This window comes from Staurois parvus, unplaced genomic scaffold, assembly GCF_062004578.1.
Source record: "Staurois parvus isolate SC_StPar_1 unplaced genomic scaffold, SC_StPar_1.0 ptg000338l, whole genome shotgun sequence".
Lineage (NCBI taxonomy): Eukaryota > Metazoa > Chordata > Amphibia > Anura > Ranidae > Staurois > Staurois parvus.
In genome coordinates this window covers 1,139,239-1,161,994 of record NW_028318134.1, presented here as the reverse complement: position 1 = coordinate 1,161,994, position 22,756 = coordinate 1,139,239, and the positions used below count along the sequence as shown (strand labels likewise).

The window sequence follows — 22,756 nt, the reverse complement described above, 5'->3', positions numbered from 1 at the left end:
CAGGCAAACGGATTAAATTACAGACAAATCTGCTTTACTTGCTAAAGGATTTGTATTTTTGTCTATCCAGTCCTGAGATTTACACAGCTCTGTCACACAACACATACTTGTCTGGCAGGGCAGGAGACCTGTTTTTTCTCTGCTGCAGTTCAGTAACACTGGTCCCTTCCTAAGCCTGTGATTGGACAGTGAAAGGAGAAGCAGCACACTGATGAACACATCACTTTGCTCTCTCCTCCTACCAGCAAGTTTATAATTAGCACATCTATTTGGCTTTTCCCTCTCCCAGTCTGAGCTCTGCTATACAGGGGATTGCAGGAGGCTGATACCAGGCCAAATGTAAGTACTTACCTTCTTATATTAAATGAAAAATCATGATGTACTAATCCCCGTAGAGCTCTCTCATTTGTAACTTTTTTATATCTGCCTGAAGTTCAGATTTAAAGCAACGTTGTCATGTGCGGGGACCACTAATGTCAGGGACAATGTGCGGGGACCACTAATGTCAGGGACAATGTGCGGGGACCACTAATGTCAGGGACAATGTGCGGGGACCACTAATGTCAGGGACAATGTGCGGGGACCACTAATGTCAGGGACAATGTGCGGGGACCACTAATGTCAGGGACAATGTGCGGGGACCACTAATGTCAGGGACAATGTGCGGGGACCACTAATGTCAGGGACAATGTGCGGGGACCACTAATGTCAGGGACAATGTACGGGGACCACTAATGTCAGGGACAATGTACGGGGACCACTAATGTCAGGGACAATGTGCGGGGACCACTAATGTCAGGGACAATGTGCGGGGACCACTAATGTCAGGGACAATGTGCGGGGACCACTAATGTCAGGGACAATGTGCGGGGACCACTAATGTCAGGGACAATGTGCGGGGACCACTTATGTCAGGGACAATGTGCAGGCACCACTAATGTCAGGGACAATGTGCGGGGACCACTAATATCAGGGACAATGTACGGGGACCACTAATGTCAGGGACAATGTGCAGGCACCACTAATGTCAGGGACAATGTGCGGGGACCACTAATGTCAGGGACAATGTGCGGGGACCACTAATGTCAGGGACAACGTGCGGGGACCACTAATGTCAGGGACAATGTGCGGGGACCACTAATGTCAGGGACAATGTGCAGGCACCACTAATGTCAGGGACAACGTGCGGGGACCACTAATGTCAGGGACAATGTGCGGGGACCACTAATGTCAGGGACAATGTGCAGGCACCACTAATGTCAGGGACAATGTGCGGGGACCACTAATGTCAGGGACAACGTGCGGGGACCACTAATGTCAGGGACAATGTGCGGGGACCACTAATGTCAGGGACAACGTGCAGGCACCACTAATGTCAGGGACAATGTGCGGGGACCACTAATGTCAGGGACAATGTGCAGGCACCACTAATGTCAGGGACAATGTGCAGGCACCACTAATGTCAGGGACAATGTGCGGGGACCACTAATGTCAGGGACAACGTGCGGGGACCACTAATGTCAGGGACAATGTGCGGGGACCACTAATGTCAGGGACAATGTGCGGGGACCACTAATGTCAGGGACAATGTGCGGGGACCACTAATGTCAGGGACAATGTACGGGGACCACTAATGTCAGGGACAATGTGCGGGGACCACTAATGTCAGGGACAATGTACGGGGACCACTAATGTCAGGGACAATGTACGGGGACCACTAATGTCAGGGACAATGTGCAGGGACCACTAATGTCAGGGACAATGTACGGGGACCACTAATGTCAGGGACAATGTACGGGGACCACTAATATCAGGGACAATGTACGAGGACCACTAATGTCAGGGACAATGTGCAGGGACCACTAATGTCAGGGACAATGTGCAGGCACCACTAATGTCAGGGACAATGTGCAGGCACCACTAATGTCAGGGACAATGTGCAGGCACCACTAATGTCAGGGACAATGTACGGGGACCACTAATGTCAGGGACAATGTGCAGGCACCTGGTTCTTTGATCTAGTCTCAATACATTGTAACAGTATATTGGATAATGAGTCTGGCAAAGCTGTTTTCAGGCTTTATATACAAAGAGGCCCCTATCTGTGTTCCTGAGGTGTAGAGCAGGACCCGGCTGTTACCAAGAGCTGATCCCAATGATTCCACCTGTCAAGGGTGGGTAAGGGTTGGAAATATTGAGGGGGTAAAGGCTGCACTCATGGAGGGGTAAGGGTTTGAAATATGGAGGAAGTAGGGGCTGGAAATATGGAGGGGGTAAGGGCTGGAAATATGGAGGGGTAAGGGCTGGAAATATGGAGGGGTAAGGGCTGGAAATATGGAGGAGGTAAGGGCTGGAAATATGGAGGGGTAGGGGCTGGAAATATGGAGGGGGTAGGGGCTTGAAATATGGAGGGGTAGGGGCTTGAAATATGGAGGGGGTAGGGGCTGAGAATATGGAGGGGGTAGGGGCTGGAAATATGGAGGGGGTAAGGGCTGGAAATATGGAGGGGTAGGGGCTGGAAATATGGAGGGGTAAGGGCTGGAAATATGGAGGGGGTAGGGGCTGGAAATATGGAGGGGGTAAGGGCTGGAAATATGGAGGGGTAGGGGCTGGAAATATGGAGGGGGTAGGGGCTGGAAATATGGAGGGGTAAGGGCTGGAAATATGGAGGGGTAGGGGCTGGAAATATGGAGGGGGTAAGGGCTGGAAATATGGAGGGGTAAGGGCTGGAAATATGGAGGGGGTAAGGGCTGGAAATATGGAGGGGGTGGGGGCTGGAAATATGGAGGGGTAGGGGCTGGAAATATGGAGGGGTAGGGGCTGGAAATATGGAGGGGTAGGGGCTGGAAATATGGAGGGGGTAGGGGCTGAGAATATGGAGGGGGTAGGGGCTGGAAATATGGAGGGGGTAAGGGCTGAGAATATGGAGGGGTAGGGGCTGGAAATATGGAGGGGGTAAGGGCTGAGAATATGGAGGGGGTAGGGGCTGGAAATATGGAGGGGGTAAGGGCTGGAAATATGGAGGGGTAGGGGCTGGAAATATGGAGGGGGTAAGGGCTGGAAATATGGAGGGGTAAGGGCTGGAAATATGAAGGGGTAGGGGCTGGAAATATGGAGGGGGTGGGGGCTGGAAATATGAAGGGGTAAGGGCTGGAAATATGGAGGGGGTAAGGGCTGGAAATATGGAGGGGTAAGGGCTGGAAATATGGAGGGGGTAAGGGCTGGAAATATGGAGGGGGTGGGGGCTGGAAATATGGAGGGGTAGGGGCTGGAAATATGGAGGGGTAGGGGCTGGAAATATGGAGGGGTAGGGGCTGGAAATATGGAGGGGGTGGGGGCTGGAAATATGGAGGGGGTAGGGGCTGGAAATATGGAGGGGTAAGGGCTGGAAATATGGAGGGGTAGGGGCTGGAAATATGGAGGGGGTGGGGGCTGGAAATATGGAGGGGTAGGGGCTGGAAATATGGAGGGGTAGGGGCTGGAAATATGGAGGGGTAGGGGCTGGAAATATGGAGGGGTAGGGGCTGGAAATATGGAGGGGGCAGTACATATTGCGGTCCATTGTCTGCACATTGTACTCCTGTCTCCTCCCTCCTCTCACTCACACTTTGTCTTTCTCTCAGTACCGCATGAGATTATTAAAGAGCGACTGAACAAGTAAGTGTTACCATCTCTCCTATTGGTAGATGTCAATCCAATCTGGACAATACCTAGTTTGCTAAAGCACTGAGTATCATAGACAATCGCCATGACTTACCATTTCACCTCTTTGGATTCTTCTCTCTAATTCAGTGCTGCTGATCTCCTCCAGTCTCTTTCAACCGCTTCCTGTCTGCATGCATTCCCTCCTGCACTGTCTGCACATCATTGCTCTGAACCAGCTGTCTTCTACTGACAACAGTGGACTGTGCCTGTGCAATGTGTTTCTGCACAGCCACTTGTAGTCTCCACCAGGAGTACCTGTGACAGGGTGACAACTCATGGGCACAATTAGGAGACAGTTGTCACCCCATTGCAGGAATTGTCTGACCACCAGGGATTATTTTACTGCAAGCTGCAGATTTAATTTGACTGAAAACAACTTTTGAAAGTAAGTCAATATTGTATTGATTGGGTTTCCATCTACTTTAAAATATCAAGATGCCCCATTTTGCCAGTACATTATATTCCTGGCCGCAGCTTTGTCTCTTCCTGTGTCACCTCTGTGATTACCAGACCTGAATGGGCACCATCGTACCGTTGCTTTATTGCCCCATAAACAGCTGACACAAGAGCCTTCAAAGCCACAAACGTGGACTGTGTGGTCACCCTCCTCGCTGTGTGGTGGCAGAGGTGTGTGAATAACAAGACTGGCTGAACAGAATCGCATACAATCCACCACCCACTCCGACGGAAATATCCTGGACCTTGTCTTCTCCAACCGCTGCGCTCCCCACAACCTCACTAACACCCCCTTCCCTCTCTCTGACCACAACCTGATCACCTTCTCTATCTCTTCATCCTCCAACGCCTACCCCTCCAAATGTCACACTACTACCAGCCGTAACCTCCGCAACCTTAACCCTGCCCCCCTCCACTCTGCAGCTGATCAACTCCACGACCGCATCCTCCCCCTGTCCTGCCCCGACTTGGCTTTGACCGCCTACAACAATGCGCTGTCAACAGCCCTTGACTCACTAGCGCCTTTAACCACACGCAACATCAGACCCCGACCGCTCCAGCCCTGGCAGACTGATCACACCAAAACCCTCAAACAACACAGTCGTGCCCTGGAGCGACTATGGCGCAAAACCAAATCCCAACAAGCCTTCACCCGATACAAATCTGCCTTCCACACCTACACCTCCTCCCTCCATGCTGCCAAACAGGCCTACTTCTTGACCCTCATCAAGGCCCTCTCCTCCAATCCTCGCCGACTCTTCTCTGCCTTCAACTCTCTACTCTCTCCACCCCCAACTCCACCCAGCACCTCACTCACTGCCCTTGAGATTGCCAATCACTTCAAAAACAAGATTGACACAATTCGCAAGGACATTGCCGCAACTCACACACCCTCTCAACCCGTCCCCTCTCACACAGCTACCCCCTTATCCCCCCTCCCCCTCGACATAACCCGCAGGGACTTCGTCGCTGCTCAAACTCTCTCCCACCCCCTTCACCCTCACTCAGCTACCCCCTCATCACCCCTCTCCCACGGCCCCACCACTGCTCTGACCTCCACTCCCACCCCACCCTACATTCCTCATACTGAAGCTCCCCCCACACTCCGCACCTTTGACCTTACTACCATCGAGGAAGTCTCCAAGATCCTATCTGATGCCCGCCTCACCACCTGCCCCCTCGACCCTATCCCCTCACAATTCCTACGACCTCCCTCCCCCTCCATCCTACGCTCCCTCACCCACATCTTCAATCTCTCCCTCTCCTCAGGCACTTTCCCCTCCCCTCTGAAACATGCACACATCACCCCCATACTTAAAAAGCCCTCCCTGGACCCCAATGACCCGAACAACCTCAGACCCATCTCCCTGCTCCCATTTACATCTAAACTCCTCGAGCGCCTCGTCTACACCCGCCTATGCTCTCACCTCAACGACAACAACCTCCTCGATCCCCTACAGTCCGGCTTCCGTCCCCTACACTCCACCGAAACTGCCTTACTCAAACTCTCCAACGACCTGCTAACCGCCAAAGCTAATGGCCACTATTCAGTGCTCCTACTCCTTGACCTCTCTGCGGCCTTCGACACAGTCGACCACCCCCTCCTCCTCAAAAAACTACACTCCCTCGGCCTCAGAGATTCTGCTCTCTCCTGGCTCTCATCCTACCTGTCACAACGCTCCTTCAGCGTTACCTATAATGCTACCAACCTCCCCCTCACTCCCCCTCTCTGTTGGGGTCACTCAAGGCTCTGTCCTCGGGCCCCTTCTCTTCTCCATCTATACCTCCTCCCTTGGCCAACTCATACACTCTCACGGCTTCAACTACCACCTCTATGCCGACGACACACATATCAGACTGGATGTCGCTCCACTTCCTTGAACTGAACCTCTCCAAAACCGAGTTTCTTGTCTTCCCCCCCCAGCCCGGACACCACCCCCCATTGATTTCTCCATCACATCCAACAACGCTACCATCAAACCCGCCCCGCAGGCCAGAGTACTGGGTGTCATTCTGGACTCCAACCTATCCTTCCAGCCCCAAGTCCAATCTTTAACAAACTCATGCAGACTCCACCTCCGCAACATCGCCAAAATCCGCACGTTCCTAACCCCAGAAACCACTAAACAGCTCATCCACTCCCTCATCATATCACGACTCGACTACTGCAACTCCCTCCTCACTGGCCTGCCTCGCCGCTGGCTATCCCCGCTTCAGTCCATCCTGAATACGGCTGCCAGACTCATTCACCTTTCCAACCGCTCTGTCTCCGCCACCCCCCTCTGCCAATCCCTCCACTGGCTTCCGATTGTGCAACGGATCAAATTCAAAATCCTAACACTGACGTACAAAGCTGTCCACCATACTGCCCTGAACTACATCACTGACCTAATATCCAAGTACCGCCCAGCATGCACACTCCACTCCTCACAAGACCTCCTTCTCTCTAGTTCCCTGGTCTCCTCCTCCCATGCCCGCCTCCAGGACTTCTCCAGGGTGTCACCCATCCTCTGGAACTCCCTGCCCCAACCCATCAGATTATCACCTACTCTCCTCTCCTTTAGGCGCACCCTGAAAACCCATCTCTTCAGGGAAGCCTACCCCACCCCCTGCTAACTTGCCGACCTCCTCCACTCTTCCTACCACTCCATCCCCCAGAGCTATCTCCTCCTGTGCCACCACCCCCTCCCTCCTAGATTGTAAGCTCCAAAGAGCAGGGCCCTCGATCCCCTCATGTTTTGCATTGTATTGGTATTGTTCTGTCACATGTTCTGTCCCCCTTTGTAATGTACAGCGCTGAGCGAACCATTGGCGCTTTATAAATACTGTATAATAATAATAATAATAATAATTTAATTAGCTTTCAAACAGTTCACATACAAGCAGGGGCGGACTGACAACTCATGGGGCCCCCGGGCAATAGGGGGTCATGGGGCCCCTGTGTCCTTGCCCAAACTCAAAAAAGCCTATGGAAAAGGTACCATGGGGCATCTCATGGGGCCCCCTACTGACCCCGGGCTCTCGGGCAGTGCCTGAGTTTCCAAATGGTCAGTCCGCCCCTGCATACAAGTATTGGAAGCGGGCTTGAATTTTAGATACAATGTTGAATCTATGATGACAGTAACTTCATTCTTTTCTCAGAAATACTCCGAATTCTGCACCGTCCCAGAAATGCAGAAATGAAGAAAGAGGTAAACATAAGAATTAAAGATACTTGTAACCAAGATACAGCCAATCAAAATTTATGGCACTAATCTCTGAAATCGTATTGGTTTTCCAAATGCACCAGGACAAGGATGCTTATTTTCAGACATTTGACAGAAATTTTCAGATCCCATTGGCCCCACGCTGAAAATAAATGAAGGATCCTTATCCTGGTGTGTGAATGGGTTGCGTGGAAAGCCTCGTTCCTCGTAGGAGGTCTGTATATTGTAGCTCCTCCCTTTGCTCTCACGTGGAAGACAAATATATTTGAAATATATTTTTAAAATATTCTTCCCAAATATATTGACATATATTTGAAATACTGCATGCAATTTTGGCCGTATTCAATATATTTTAATATATATATATATATGTGTGTGTGTATATATGTATGTGTATATATGTGTGTGTGTGTATATATATATATATGTATGTGTATATAGGTGTGTATATATATATATATATATATATATATGTGTGTGTATATATATATACAGTGGAGATCGAAAGTTTGGGCACCCCAGCTAAAAATTTGTATTAATGTGCATAAAGAAGCCAAGGAAAGATGGAAAAATCTCCAAAAGGCATCAAATTACAGATTAGACATTCTTATAATATGTCAACAAAAGTTAGATTTTATTTCCATCATTTACACTTTCAAAATAACAGAAAACAAAAAAATGGCGTCTGCAAAAGTTTGGGCACCCTGCAGAATTTATAGCATGCACTGCCCCCTTTGCCAAGCTGAGACCTGCCAGTGTCATGGATTGTTCTCAATCATCGTCTGGGAAGACCAGGTGATGTCAATCTCAAAGGTTTTAAATGCCCAGACTCATCTGACCTTGCCCCAACAATCAGCACCATGGGTTCTTCTAAGCAGTTGTCTAGAAATCTGAAACTGAAAATAGTTGACGCTCACAAAGCTGGAGAAGGCTATAAGAAGATAGCAAAGCGTTTTCAGATGTCAATATCCTCTGTTCGGAATGTAATTAAGAAATGGCAGTCATCAGGAACAGTGCACGTTAAAGCACGATCTGGAAGACCAAGAAAAATATCAGACAGAACAGCTCGCAGGATTGTGAGAAAAACAATTCAAAACCCACGTTTGACTGCACGATCCCTCCAGAAAGATCTGGCAGACACTGGAGTTGTGGTACACTATTCCACTATAAAGAGATACTTGTACAAATATGGTCTTCATGGAAGAGTCATCAGAAGAAAACCTCTTCTACGTCCTCACCACAAAAATCATCGTTTGAACTTTGCAAATGAACATATAGACAAGCCTGATGCATTTTGGAAACAAGTTCTGTGGACCAATGAGGTTAAAATTGAACTTTTTGGCCGGAATGAGCAAAGGTACGTTTGGAGAAGAAGGGGCACAAAATTTAATGAAAAGAACCTCTGTCCAACTGTTAAGCATGGGGTTGGATCAATCATGCTTTGGGGTTGTGTTGCAGCCAGTGGCACAGGGAACATCTCACGAGTAGAAGGAAAAATGGATTCAATAAAATTTCAGCAAATTTTGGATGGTAACTTGATGCCATCTGTGAAAAAGCTGAAGTGAAAGAGAGGATGGCTTCTACAAATGGATAATGATCCTAAACACACCTCGAAATCCACGGGGGATTACATCAAGAGGCGTAAACTGAAGGTTTTGCCATGGCCTTCACAATCTCCTGACCTCAACATAATTGAAAATCTATGGACAGACCTTAAAAGAGCCGTGCGTGACAGACAGCCCAGAAATCTCAAAGAACTGGAAGACTTTTGTAAGGAAGAATGGGCAAAGATACCTCAAACAATAATTGAAAGACTCTTGGCTGGCTACAAAAAGCGTTTACAAGCTGTGATACTTGCCAAAGGGGGCAGTACAAGATATTAACTCTGCAGGGGGCCCAAACATTTGCAGATGCCATTTTTTTGTATTCTGTTATTTTGAAAGTGTAAATGATGGAAATAAAATCTAACTTTTGTTGACATATTATAAGAATGTCTAATCTGTAATTTGATGCCTTTTGGAGATTTTTCCATCTTTCCTTGGCTTCTTTATGCACATTAATACAAATTTTTAGCTGGGGTGCCCAAACTTTCGATCCCCACTGTATATATATATATATATATGTATGTGTATATATGTGTGTGTGTATATATATACAGTTGCAAGAAAAAGTATGTGAACCCCTTGGGATTACGTGGAGTTTTGCATGAATTGGGCATAAAATGTGCTCTGAACGTCATCTAAGTCACAACAATAGAAGAACACAGTCTGCTGAACATAATACTACACAAACATTAGATGTTGCCATGGTTTAATTGCACATAACATGTAAACATTCACAGTGCAGGGAGGAAAAAGTATGTGAACCTTTGGACTTAATAACTGGTTGACCCTCCTTTGGCAGCAATAACCTCAACCAAACGTTTCCTGTAGTTGCAGATCAGACCTGCACAACGATCTGGAGTCATTTTGGACCACTCCTCTTCACAAAACTGTTTCAGTGTAGCAATATTCTTGGGATGTCTGGTGTGAATCGCTCTCTTAAGGTCATGCCACAGCATTTCAATCGGGTTGAGGTCAGGACTCTGACTGGGCTACTCCAGAAGGCGTATTCTGTGCTGTTGCAGCCATTGTTTTGTTGAATTACTTGTATGCTTCGGGTCATTGTCCTGTTGCATCACCCATCCTCTGCGGAGCTTCAGTTGGCGGACAGATGGTCGTACGTTTTCCTACAAAATGTCTTGATAAACTCTGGAATTCATTTTCCCATCAATGACAACAATCCGTCCAGGCCCTGAGGCAGCAAAGCAGCCCCAAACCATGATGCTCCCTCCGCCATGTTTTACAGTGGGGATGAGGTTTTGATGTTGGTGTGCTGTGCCTTTTTTTCTCCACACATAGTGTTGTGTGTTCTTCCCAAACAACTCAATCTTGGTTTCATCTGTCCACAGTATATTTTTCCAGTAGTGCTGTGGAACATCCAGGTGCTCTTTTGCAAACTTAAAACGTGCTGCAATATTCTTTTTGGACAGCAATGGCTTCCTCCGTGGTGTCCTCCCATGTACTCCATTCTTGTTTAATGTTTTCCTTATTGTAGATGTGTCAACAAAAATGTTAGCATGTGCCAGAGATTTCTGTAGGTCTTTAGCTGACACTCTGGGATTCTTCTTTACCTCATGCAGCATTCTGCGCTGTGCTCTTGCAGTCATTTTTACAGGACGACCACGCCTAGGGAGAGTAGCAACAGTGCTAAACTTTCTCCATTTGTAGACAGTCTGTCTTACCGTGGACACATGAACATCAAGGCTTTTGGAGATACTTTTGTAACCCTTTCCAGCTTCATGCAAGTCAACAATTCTTGATCGTAGGTCTTCTGAGAGCTCTTTTCTGCGAGGCATGGTTCACATCAGACAGTGCTTCTTGAAACCAGTAAACCCAAAACAGGTGTGTGTTTTTTAAGGGCAGGACAGCTGTCAGCAACACATCCAATATCAACACACACTTTTTGGGGTCAAGGTTGGCTCACTCCTGGCTCCAAATAGCTCTGGGAGAAGTCATTAAGCTAGGGCCTCACATACTTTTTCCTCCCTGCACTGTGAATGTTTACATGTTATGTGCAATTAAACCATGGCAACATCTAATGTTTGTGTACTATTATGTTCAGCAGACTGTGTTCTTCTATTGTTGTGACTTAGATGACGTTCAGAGCACATTTTATGCCCAATTCATGCAAAACTCCACGTAATCCCAAGGGGTTCACATACTTTTTCTTGCAACTGTATATGTGTGTGTGTGTATATATATATATATATATATATATATGTATGTGTGTGTATATATGTATGTGTGTGTATATATGTATGTGTGTGTATATATGTACTGCATGTTGAAATGCGTTTTTAACACAAAATATATGAACAATCTTTTAAAAAATACATATCAAATATACTATATGTCTTTAAAAATACAAATCTACATTTTTGGAATGTATTTACAAATATATGTAAAAATATACCGTATGTTGAAATTACATTTTTATATGTTAAAACAAATCTGAAGAATATATTATAAAAAATATATTTTTAAAAATATATTTTTAAAAATATATATTTTTTAAATATATTCTTCAGTTCTAGAAAGGTCCTTGTCCTCATCAACATAGGGGCCAAAGTGCCTTCCAAGGGGGAAAAGCTTTGTCCACCACCCTTGTAAAGTACCTTCCACTTCTGAGGACATGTGACCTGATATGGTTCAGGAGGGAGTCACACAATTGCTGCTTCCCCTTTCCTAGTAAGCAAAGGCATCATGCCTGGATAAGGGTCATATGGGGACCCCATATGGATTTTTCTCTCTCTCTTTCTTAAAGGGCCAGCACACCATTATTTTTTCTTTCTTAAAGGGCCAGCTCACCATTAAAAAAATAACCTGAAGTAAATATAAACTACAATAAGACTGAAACATGTATCAAGCTATAGATATATCCAAATCCTGTATTGGGAGGTCATACCTAGGCAGTCCAACTCAGTTTGTATTCAGTTCAGGTAGACCCTCACATTACATATTGTTGGCAGAATTGGATGTAGCCTATCTGAGGGTGCAGTAAAAAAAGTCAGGGGGCATAATGTCAAAACTGTGTGTAAGTCACTGACAGTCTGTCACTCAGTGTCACAACCTGGGAAACAGCATTATGTATTAGGCTGTCATTAGATTATGGTGATTAAACAGAACCTGTGCCCCCTTATATCAGATGTCCCCCGGTACATCAGGAGTCCTCATCATTCCCTCTTTACATCATTACTACTAATCAGAGTCCACCTTTACATCAGGTTCCCATCTGAGTGCCCCCTTTCATCAGGTGTCCCCATCAGAGCCCCCCCTTACATCAGGATCCTTATCAGAGTGCCCTCTTGCATCAAGTGTCCCCATACAAATGCCTCTTTACATCAGGATTCTTATCAGAGTGCCCCCTTGCATCAGGTGTCCCCATCAGAGTTTCCCCTTGCATCAGGAGTCCCCATCAGAGTGTCCCCTTGCATCAGGATCCTCATCAGAGTGTCCCCTTGCATCAGGAGTCCCCATCAGAGTGTCCCCTTGCATCAGGAGTCCCCATCAGAGTGTCCCCTTGCATCAGGAGTCCCCATCAGAGTGTCCCCTTGCATCAGGAGTCCCCATCAGAGTGTCCCCTTGCATCAGGAGTCCCCATCAGAGTGTCCCCTTAAATCAGGTGTCCCCATCAAAGCCCCCCTTACATCAGGATCCTTATCAGAGTGCCCTCTTGTATCAAGTGTCCCCATACAAATGCCTCTTTACATCAGGATTCTTATCAGAGTGCCCCCTTGCATCAGATGTCCCCATCAGAGTGTCCCCTTGCATCAGGAGTCCCCATCAGAGTGTCCCCTTGCATCAGGAGTCCCCATCAGAGTGTCCCCTTGCATCAGGATCCTCACCAGAGTGTCCCCTTACATCAAGATCCTCATCAGAGTGCCCTCTTGCATCCGGTGTCCCCTTACAAGTGCCCCCTTACATCAAGATCCTCATCAGAGTGCCCCCTTACATCAATGAACCCATCAGAGTGCCCCCGTACATCAGTGTCCCCATCAGAGTGTCCACTTACATATGATCAGTGTTATGCCCATCAGAGTACCCCCCCCCCTTTACATCAAGTGTCTGAAACAGAGTGCCCCCACTCAAAGTGCTCTTCTGTGCTCACAGAAATATTTTAGCCCAATCTGCCCAATCCTTCTCTCTTCCGAAGATTCGGATCTTCCCCTGTGTTCTGGGCCCAGCTCATGGTTCTCCGATTCCTTCACCCGGCCAGTACAAGCAGAGGAAGAGCCCACCTCCAGAGACTCTGACCACTAGACGGGTTCCACCCTGAGTACAGATCCCTGGCTCCCGTTCCGGGGTGTAGGAAATGCAACTCAGACCAGCACAGAAATGCTCCAGAAGAGGCAAACACCAAGAAAATATTGGATTGTAAAATTTTAGTTTTTTTATGACTACAATCCTCTCATTGCAGTGACAACCATGAGATCCAGCGAGGAAAGTGTGGGGAAGGGGTCACACTCGGAGAGCCGCTGTCACTCGTACGAGAACGTGGTGAATGTAAACAAGTCTCTTGCCTGTAAGTGTCGCCTGTTAAGCTGCACAGCTAGAATGAGGGGCTGATTGGAGGTGAAAGCTTCAACTTGGGGATAGAGGCCAAGTGGTTAGCACTTCCACCTGGCAGCACTAGAGTCAATGGTTCAAATCCCAACCACAGCACCACCTGCCTGGACTCTGCATGTTCTCCCTGTGCCGGCATGGGTTTCCTCCGGGTACTCCGGTTTCCTCCCACACTCCAAAGACATGCTGGGAGGTTAATTGGCTCCTGTCTACATTGGCATGTATGTATGAATGTGAGTCAGCCATATATGCGGTGCGATATACCGCATGTGATTCACACAAGAACCACACTGCATTCCCGTACAGATCACATGTGATTTGTGTGCTGTGCGATCGAAGCCGTACATTCCGTATGGCTGTAATCGCTCCGCACCTGCACCCTTTTTTGGGTCCGGAATAGAATCGGATCGCATGGGTATTCACACCTATGTGATCCAATTCTGCACATCGCACCGCCTGTTGTGGACCGCTTTCTGGGCGTTGTTAACGGGGTGCAGCGGTTTGCGTGAACGGGGTGCGATTCTGATGCGGTGCGAAATTCGCACAGAAAATGCTGCAAATTCCGCACCGCATCAGAGTGAACCCGGGCTGAGGGACCTTAGATTGTACACCCCTTGAGGGTTAGGGACCTTAGATTGTACGCCCCTTGAGGGTTAGGGACCTTAGATTGTACACCCCTTGAGGGTTAGGGACTGATGTGAATGTACAATATATATGTAAAGTGCTGCGTACATTGACAGCGCTATATAAGTACCTGAAATAAATAAATATAACTACAAAAAAAACAATTTAACGAATCTCCTTAATCATTAATATTTGTCATGTGACTTTCATGTCATGTGACTTTCAACACATAAAGTGGCATTACTAGTCACAGCTCATGTATTTCATGGAACCCATTCAAATCTATGTGACTCACCCCCGGGTTCCCATCTATGCGGCCGTGCGGACCGTGTTTTGCACGGGCACGAGAGCCCATTCATTTGAATGGATGCCCGTGCCCTGTGACACACAGGGAAAGAAGTCCGGAGGTTCCCAGTACGGTTGCGTTTTCCAGTGCGGGCGACATGCCATTAGAACTAATGACACCCTCCCGCGGGTCAGCAATTCTCTGTGCGGGTGGTGCGGCTGCACGGATTTTTGTGCGGATCCGCAGCGGCACAACCCGCACAGATGTGAACCTAGGGTTAAAGTCGCAGTGACTTTAAAAAAAAAGTTCCTGCACTACTTGAGTGCCATAGACCGCAATGTAAACTCTCAAAAGTCACATGAAAGTTGCATCTTAGCCACTTGCCCTCCTGAGGATTTCCCCCCCTTCCTGACCAGGCCATTTTTTGTGATACGGCCAGGGGCGGACTGACCATTTGGAAACTCGGGCACTGCCCCAGGCCTGGGGTCAGTAGGGGGCCCCATGAGATGCCCCTGGTACCTTTTTCATAGGCTTTTTTGAGTTTGGGCAAGGACACAGGGGCCCCATGATCAGTTGTCAGAGTTGTCAGTCCGCCCCTGGATACATCGCTGCGTTACTTTAACTGACAATTGCGTGGTCGTGCAACGCTGCACCCAAATTAAGTTTGCGTTCTTTTTTTGGCCACGAATAGATCTTTCTTTTGGTGGTATATGATCGCCTGTGCGTGTTTTTTTTCTATTTTTTGCTCTATAAACAAAAAAAGACCGACAATTTTGAAAAAAAAAAAACGGTATTTTTGACAGTTTGTTATAAAACATGTCCAGTAAAAAAAAATTTTTAAAAAATCAAAGTTCATCATAAATTTCGGCCAAAATGTATTCTGCTCCGTGTCTTTGCTAAAAAAAAAATAACAATACGTGTAAATTAACTGGTTTACATGAAAGTTATAGCGTCTACAAATGGCGGTATATATACTGCAAATTTAAAAAAAAAATTTATTACAAGTAATAGCGGCGATGAGCGACTTATAGCGGCACTGCGGTGGGCATTCTGACACGGGGGGGGGGGACTGACTAACTTTCACTGACATCCCCAGTGACACCAATACAGTTGCTATTAAAAATCACTGACACTGTACTAATGACACTGGGCAGGAAGGGGTTAACATCCGCGGCGATCAAAGGGTTAACTGTGTGTTGTTTTGCTGTGTGTTTTACTAGGGAGACATGCTGCTTTGTGTTGCTCTGCTATGCAGTCACCATGGTGGTAAGGCCTACCCATCCTATGCTTCATGTGGTCAGCATAAGGTTCACTTTGAAATTTAAGTCTAGCCAAAAAATGTTTCTTTTTTAATAATTTAATCAAATTGTTCTTTACTGAATTAAAGGTAGTGTAAAATATTTCTTTTAATTTTCACAGATGAGAATTCATTTTTTATTGTTTTGATTGATTAGTTCCATAATAATTTAAAAATAGTGTGAAATTTTTATTTTAATGTTCTAGTGGCGATAAAATTAATATTTTATTTTTTTCCTTAAATTGTTCTTTAATGATTTAAAGGTAATGTACGGTTCTTTCTTTTAATTTTCCATGGGCAAGAATTTATTTTTTATTACATTTTCATGAATTAGTTCTATTAATAATTTCAAAACAATGTTAGATTTTTCTTTTCATGTTATAGTGGAGAGAAAATATATATTTTTTACTTTCAATAAATTATTCTCTAATAATTTAAAAGTAGTGAAAGAATTTTTTTTAATGTTCTATCTAGTGGCGAGATTATTATTATTGTCTTTTTTATTATTTATTTAAATTGTTCTTTAACGATTTATAACGTAGGTAGTGTAAGGATTTTTCTTTAAATTTTCAAAGATGAGAATTCATTTTTTATTGTTTTGATTGATTAGTTCCATAATAATTTAAAAATAGTGTGACATTTTTTTTTTAATATTCTAGTGGCGATAAAATTAATATTTAAATTTTTTTCCTTAAATTGTTCTTTAATGATTTAAAGGTAGTCTACGGTTCTTTCGGTCCATGCAATCGTAGATAGATAGATAGATAGATAGATAGATGATAGATAGATAGATAGATAGATAGATAGATAGATAGATAATAGATAGATAGATAATAGATAGATAGATAGATAGATAGATAGATAGATAGATAGATAGATAGATAGATAGACGGTTCTTTCTTTTCATTTTCCATGGGCAAGAATTTATTTTTTATTACATTGTCATGAATTAGTTCTGTTAATAATTTCAAAACAATGTTAGATTTTTCTTTTCATGTTTTAATTGAGAGAAAATATATATTTTTTAATTTCATTACATTATTCTCTAATAATTTATAAATAGTGTAAGAATTTTTTTTAAGGTTCTATCTAGTGGCGAGATTATTATTAATTTTATTATTATTTATTTAAATTGTTCTTTAACGATTTATACCATAGGTAATGTAAGGATTTTTCTTTTAATTTTCACAGATGCGAATTCATTTTTTATTGTTTTGATTGATTAGTTCCATGATAATTAAAAAATAGTGTGAAATTTTTCTTTTAATGTTCTAGTGGCGATAAAATTAATATTTAAATTTTTTTCCTTAAATTGTTCTTTAATGATTTAAAGGTAGTCTACGGTTCTTTCAGTCCAAGCAATCGTTGATAGACAGATAGATAGACAGATAAATAGACAGATAGATAGATAGATAGATAGATAGATAGATAGACAGACAGACAGACAGACAGACAGACAGACAGACAGACAGACAGACAGACAGACAGATAGACAGACAGACAGACAGACAGACAGATAGACAGATAGATAGATAGATAGATAGATAGATAGATAGATAGATAGATAGATAGATAGATAGATAGATAGATAGATAGATATGAATAGATAGATATGAATAGATAGATAGATAGATAGATAGATAGATAGATAGATAGATAGATAGATAGATAGATAGACAGACAGACAGACAGACAGACAGACAGACAGACAGACAGACAGACAGACAGAAAGATAGATAGATAGATAGATAGATAGATAGATAGATAGATAGATAGATAGATAGATAGATAGATAGATAGATAGATCTTTCTTTTCATTTTCCATGGGCAAGAATTTATTTTTTATTACATTTTCATGAATTAGTTCTGTTAATAATTGCAAAACAATGTTAGATTTTTCTTTTCATGTTCTAGTGGAGAGAAAATATTTTTTTTTAAATTTCATTAAATTATTCTCTAATAAAGAATTTTAATAGTGTCAGAATTTTTTTTTAATGTTCTATCTAGTGGCGAGATTATTATAAATTTTTATTTATTTAATTAAATTGTTATTTAACGATTTATACTGTAGGTAGTGTAAGGATTTTTCTTTTAATTTTCACAGGTGAGAATGTTATTTTTATTATGTTTTCGTCAATTAGTTCTGTAGTAATATAAAGGTAGTGTACAGTTTTTTTCTTTTAATTTTCTAGGTTGAGAACATTTCTTTAAATTATGTTTTCGTGAAATTGTTTTGTAATTATTGGGAGGTTGTATGAGATTTTTTTTTTTCAAAGTTTTCATGAAATGTAGATGAAATACAGAGGTGATCCCCCATTCCTGCATTAGGTCAGTGAGTTCCTTCCGTTATGTAATGTGCCTGTGAATATCTTGTAATCATTATAGGATTTGCCTGCTTTATCAGCGTATGCTGAGGGTTTACTGTAGAATCAGCGGGCTCGCTCTGTGTCCCGTCATTAAATTAATATGGGATTTTCTCTGCATTCATTTAATTCAGTCAACATACAAAAGAGTTTCCTACATCTTCTTATGTAACCAGCCAAGCTGTCCGGAGCTCTGGGTTGTATATTCTGAAGCTGGAGCCTACATTCCTCCCCCCAATCAGAGTACAGAAATTATGTATTGCAGTGGTCCCCAACTGTGGCCCTCTGCTTGCCTTTATTTGGCCCTTGGGGCACTGTTACTCCCACGCCTATGTGGCACTAGTTTTCCCAGTGACACCAACATTGAGGCACCATTCCTTACTCTGACACCAACCGTGGAGCATAATACCTTCCACTGACACCAACAATGAGGCACCATTCCTTACTCTGACACCAACAATGGGGCACTATTCCTTACTCTGACGCCAACAGTGGAGCATAATTCCTTCCACTGACACCAACAATGAGGCACCATTCCTTACTCTGACGCCAACAGTGGAGCATAATTCCTTCCACTTACACCAACAACGAGGCACCATTCCTTGCTCTGACACCAAAAGTGGAGCATAATTCCTTCCACTGACACCAACAATGAGGCACCATTCCTTACTCTGACACCAACCGTAGAGCATAATTCCTTCCACTGACACCAACAATGAGGCACCATTCCTTACTCTGACACCAACCGTAGAGCATAATTCCTTCCACTGACACCAACAATGAGGCACCATTCCTTACTCTGACACCAACAGTGGAGCATAATTCCTTCCACTGACACCAACAACGAGGCACCATTCCTTCCACTGACGCCAACGATAGGGCAATATTCCTTCTAATGACAACAATGGCACTGTTCCTCCTACTGATACCAACTGTGGGGCACTGTTCTTTCTACTGATGCCAATAATGGAACAGTATTCCTGCCATTGACACCAATGACGGGGCACTGTTCTTCCTACTGACACCAACAATGGGACACCATTCTTGCCATTGACACCAATGATGGGGCACTAATTCTCCCACTGACACCAATGATAGGGCAATATTCTTCCCACTGATACCAACAATGGAGCATTATTCCTTCCAATGGCACTAAGGATGGGGAACTATGACACTGATGCCAAAGATGGGGCACCATTTCTCCCACTGACACAATATTACCATTCCTTCCATTGACACCAACAATGGGGCACTATTCCACTTACTGACACCAATGATAGGGCAATATTCTTCCCACTGATACCAATATTCTTCCTATCGATACCAATGATGGGGCACTATGCCTCCCACTGGCACTAATACCCTGACGCCAATGATGAGGCACTAGTTCTCCCACTGACACCAATATTAAGGCACTATTACTTCCATTGACACCAACAATGGGGCACTATTCCACCCACTGACACCAATGACAGGGCACTATTCCTCCAACTGACACCAAAAATAGTTCCATATTCTTCCTATTGATACCAATGATGGGACACTATTCCTCCCACTGACACCAAGGATGGGGCACTATTCCTCAAACTGACACCAATGATGGGGCACTATTCCTCCCACTGACACAAAGAATGGGGCACTATTCCCCTGACACCAATGATGGGGCACATTTTCTCCCACTGACACCAAAGTTGGGACACTGTTCCTTCCACTGACACCAATAATGGGGCGCTATTCCTCCCGCTGACACCAATGATGAGCGCCATTCCTCCCACTTGCACCAACAATGGAGCACTATTCCATCTCCTATTGACTACAGGTACTATGTAATTTATTTACTGCCACTGACCAGCAATTCTGAGACATTGTCTACTCTCACTGATGCCGGGGCATTTTCTACTCCCACTGACCACAGTCCATTCCCCATAAAGTCTGAAGGACAGTAAACTGGCCCTTTGTTTAGAAAGTGTGGATGCCCCTGGTGTATTGTCTATCCCAATAATCTAGAAACATCAAGCTCTCCAGCATAATCGAGGTTCCCAGTTACACCCACTGTTGTGTTGATCTCCACCTCTTGGTAGTCATGGCCAAGTCATTGGCTACATTTGCATTCTCTGCTATGGACTGTCAACTCCTCTGCCATAGACAGAGATGGGATGGAGATCTGACAGTTGGAAGCAAAGTCCCTTCTGGTCCCTGGTTCCTTCTGGTCACCCTGGTTCCATCTGGTCACCCTGGATCCTTCTGGTCACCCTGGTTCCTTCTGGTCACCCTGGATCCTTCTGGTCACCCTGGTTCCATCTGGTCACCCTAATTCCATCTGGTCACCCTGGTTCCTTCTGGTCACCCTTGCTCCTTCTGGTCACCCTGGTTCTATCTGGTCACCCTGGTTCCTTCTGGTCACCCTTGAACCTTCTTGTCACCCTGGTTCCATCTGGTCACCTTGGATCCTTCTGGTCATCCTGGATCCTTCTGGTCACCCTGGTTCCTTCTGGTCACCCTTGTTCCTTTTGGTCACCCTGGTTCCTTCTGGTCACCCTTGTTCCTTTTGGTCACCCTGGTTCCTTCTGGTCACCTTTGCCTCCTATGGTCTCTGATCCCACCTAAAATCCTTAGGACAAATCTGCAGTGTTGAGGGTACAATTAAATTTAGATTAAGGTAAACCGAGTAGACATTAGGAGTCCAGCACAGATTTCCTGAATAGCATTAACAATTCACCAAAAGATTTGATTGGTTGCCCACATTTTCTCTTTAAGAATGTGACCTCAGTCCTATGTAATAACTGCCTTTTCCTCTCCTCTTCCAGCTGCTCCGTTGATGAAGAAAGACCACACATACCTGTGAGAGAATTTTTATTACTTGTAAGGCAACCTAACCACTTTCTTGAGGCCTCATTCACACAGGCGGTGGTAAAAACAGGCAGCTGATTTGTGTTTTTACCTCCCCCAACCCAAATGGTGCGATGGAGGTCAGATGGTAGTATATAGTATATATTGCTATGAAGGCAAAAAAGATACAGCTAGTCACCATTTGCGACCCAAGCAAGTTCTCGTCTCACTTTTTTTTGTGCGGTATTTCAATAGAAAGTCCTTGCTTGGTTGATTGGCTACTGAATGCCTGGCAACAGCTGCTCTGTCACCTTCTGAAAGGTGATCCACTGTAGATCACTTTTCTGAGGTCTGGTAGAACCAATTGCCATTTTTCATCAGTTCAGCACTAACCTACTTACCGGAGACAGGGAGGAAAGGAGTGAGGGAGTGATAGAACAAATGAAGGAGAGATAGAGGAAGAGTGTCTGAGCAAGAGAGAAGAGAAGAGTAAGGGAGAGACAGGGAGAGGAGGAGGAGGAGAGTTGGAGACGAGAGGCCGAAAGAGACACAAAGGGAGGGTGTGAAAAGCGAGAGAGTGATCGAGAAAGTGAGCGAACAAGGAACAAAGCAAGTGAGCAATCTAACAAAAAGGGGGAGAGGAGGGGAGGAAGGGAGTGATAGAACAAAAGAGGGAGAAAAAGAGCTGGAGGGGAGAGGAGAGAAAGAAAGAAAGGCAGGAAGAGGTAAACAAGCAATCGAACAAAGGTGGAGATAAAAGAAGAGAGGAGAGGAGAGGAAGTAGAGAAGGGAGAGGAGAGAAAGAGAGGAGAGAAGAGAGAAAGGAGGAGAGAGGAAGAAAGAGAGGAGAGGAAGAAGGAGAGGTGAAGGAGAGAAAAGGAATAAAGAGGGGAGAGGAGAGCAGAAGAGGAAAGAGGGGAGAGTACAACAGAAGAAGATAGAGGGGAGAGTAGAGCAAAAGAAGAAAGAGGGGAGAGGAGAGCAGAAGAAGAAAGAGGGGAGAGGAGAGCAGAAGAAGAAAGAGGGGAGAGGAGAGCAGAAGAAAAAAGAGGGGAGAGGAGAGAGAACGAAATAAAGGAGAGAGGAGAGGAAGAAGGAGAGAAGAAGAGGGGAGAGAAGGAAGGAGAGGAGAGCAGAGGAGAGAGAAAGAAAGAGGAGAGGGGAAGAAGGAGAGGGGAGGAGAGGAAGAATGAGAGGGGAGAAGAGGAAGGAGAGGGGAGGAAGGAATGGAAAGGGAGGAAAGAGGGGAAAGGAGAGAATCAGAAGAGAGGAGAGGTGAGAAGAGGAGAGACGATAGAAAGAAGTAGAAAGGAAGAAGGAGAGGAGAAGAGAGGAGAGGAAAAAGTGAGCAATGGAACAAATGAGGGGAGATGAAAGAAGAGAGCTGGAGTGAAAGAGGAGAGAAGGAAAGAAGGGAAGAGAGCAGAGGAAGAAAGAGAGGGGAGGAGAGAGAAAGAGGGGAAGAAGGAGAGGAAAAGAGTGGAGAGAGAAGGAGAGGAGAGCGAGGAAGAAGGAGAGGAAAAGATAGGAGAGAGAAGGAGAGGAAGAAGGAGAGAAGAGAGAAGAGGAAGAAGGAGAGGAACAAGTTAGCAATGGAACAAATGAGGGGAGATGAAAGAAGAGAGCTGGAGTGAAAGAGGAGAGGAGAAAAGGAGAGGAAGGGAGCAAAAAGGAATAAAACTAAAGGTGTAGAGATAAATGAATGGAGATTGAGAGGCAGAGGGAGAGATGGAAGAAGAAGGCTGGAGCAAGAGAGAAGAGGAGAGAAGAGCCAAGGAAAGACAGACAGAAAGCGAAGGATGTATGTAGACTAAAAGTATGGAGAA

The 22,756-nt window shown here is 45.0% G+C and overlaps 1 protein-coding gene across 4 annotated transcripts in view; it reads left to right on the top strand.

Moving 5' to 3' along the window:
• Window positions 1-22,756, top strand: part of LOC149457035 (uncharacterized) — a 50,666-nt gene that overhangs the window by 23,785 nt on the left and 4,125 nt on the right. For 2 of the 4 annotated variants that reach the window (XM_089684191.1, XM_089684190.1), the window contains exons 6-9: window positions 3,624-3,657; window positions 7,303-7,352; window positions 13,386-13,490; window positions 20,909-20,942. In XM_089684191.1, the coding sequence (XP_089540317.1) occupies window positions 3,624-3,657; window positions 7,303-7,352; window positions 13,386-13,490; window positions 20,909-20,942 (223 nt within the window). The remainder of the gene's footprint in view (window positions 1-3,623; window positions 3,658-7,302; window positions 7,353-13,385; window positions 13,491-20,908; window positions 20,943-22,756) is intronic. The other 2 variants (XM_089684193.1, XM_089684192.1) reach the window with 1 other exon arrangement.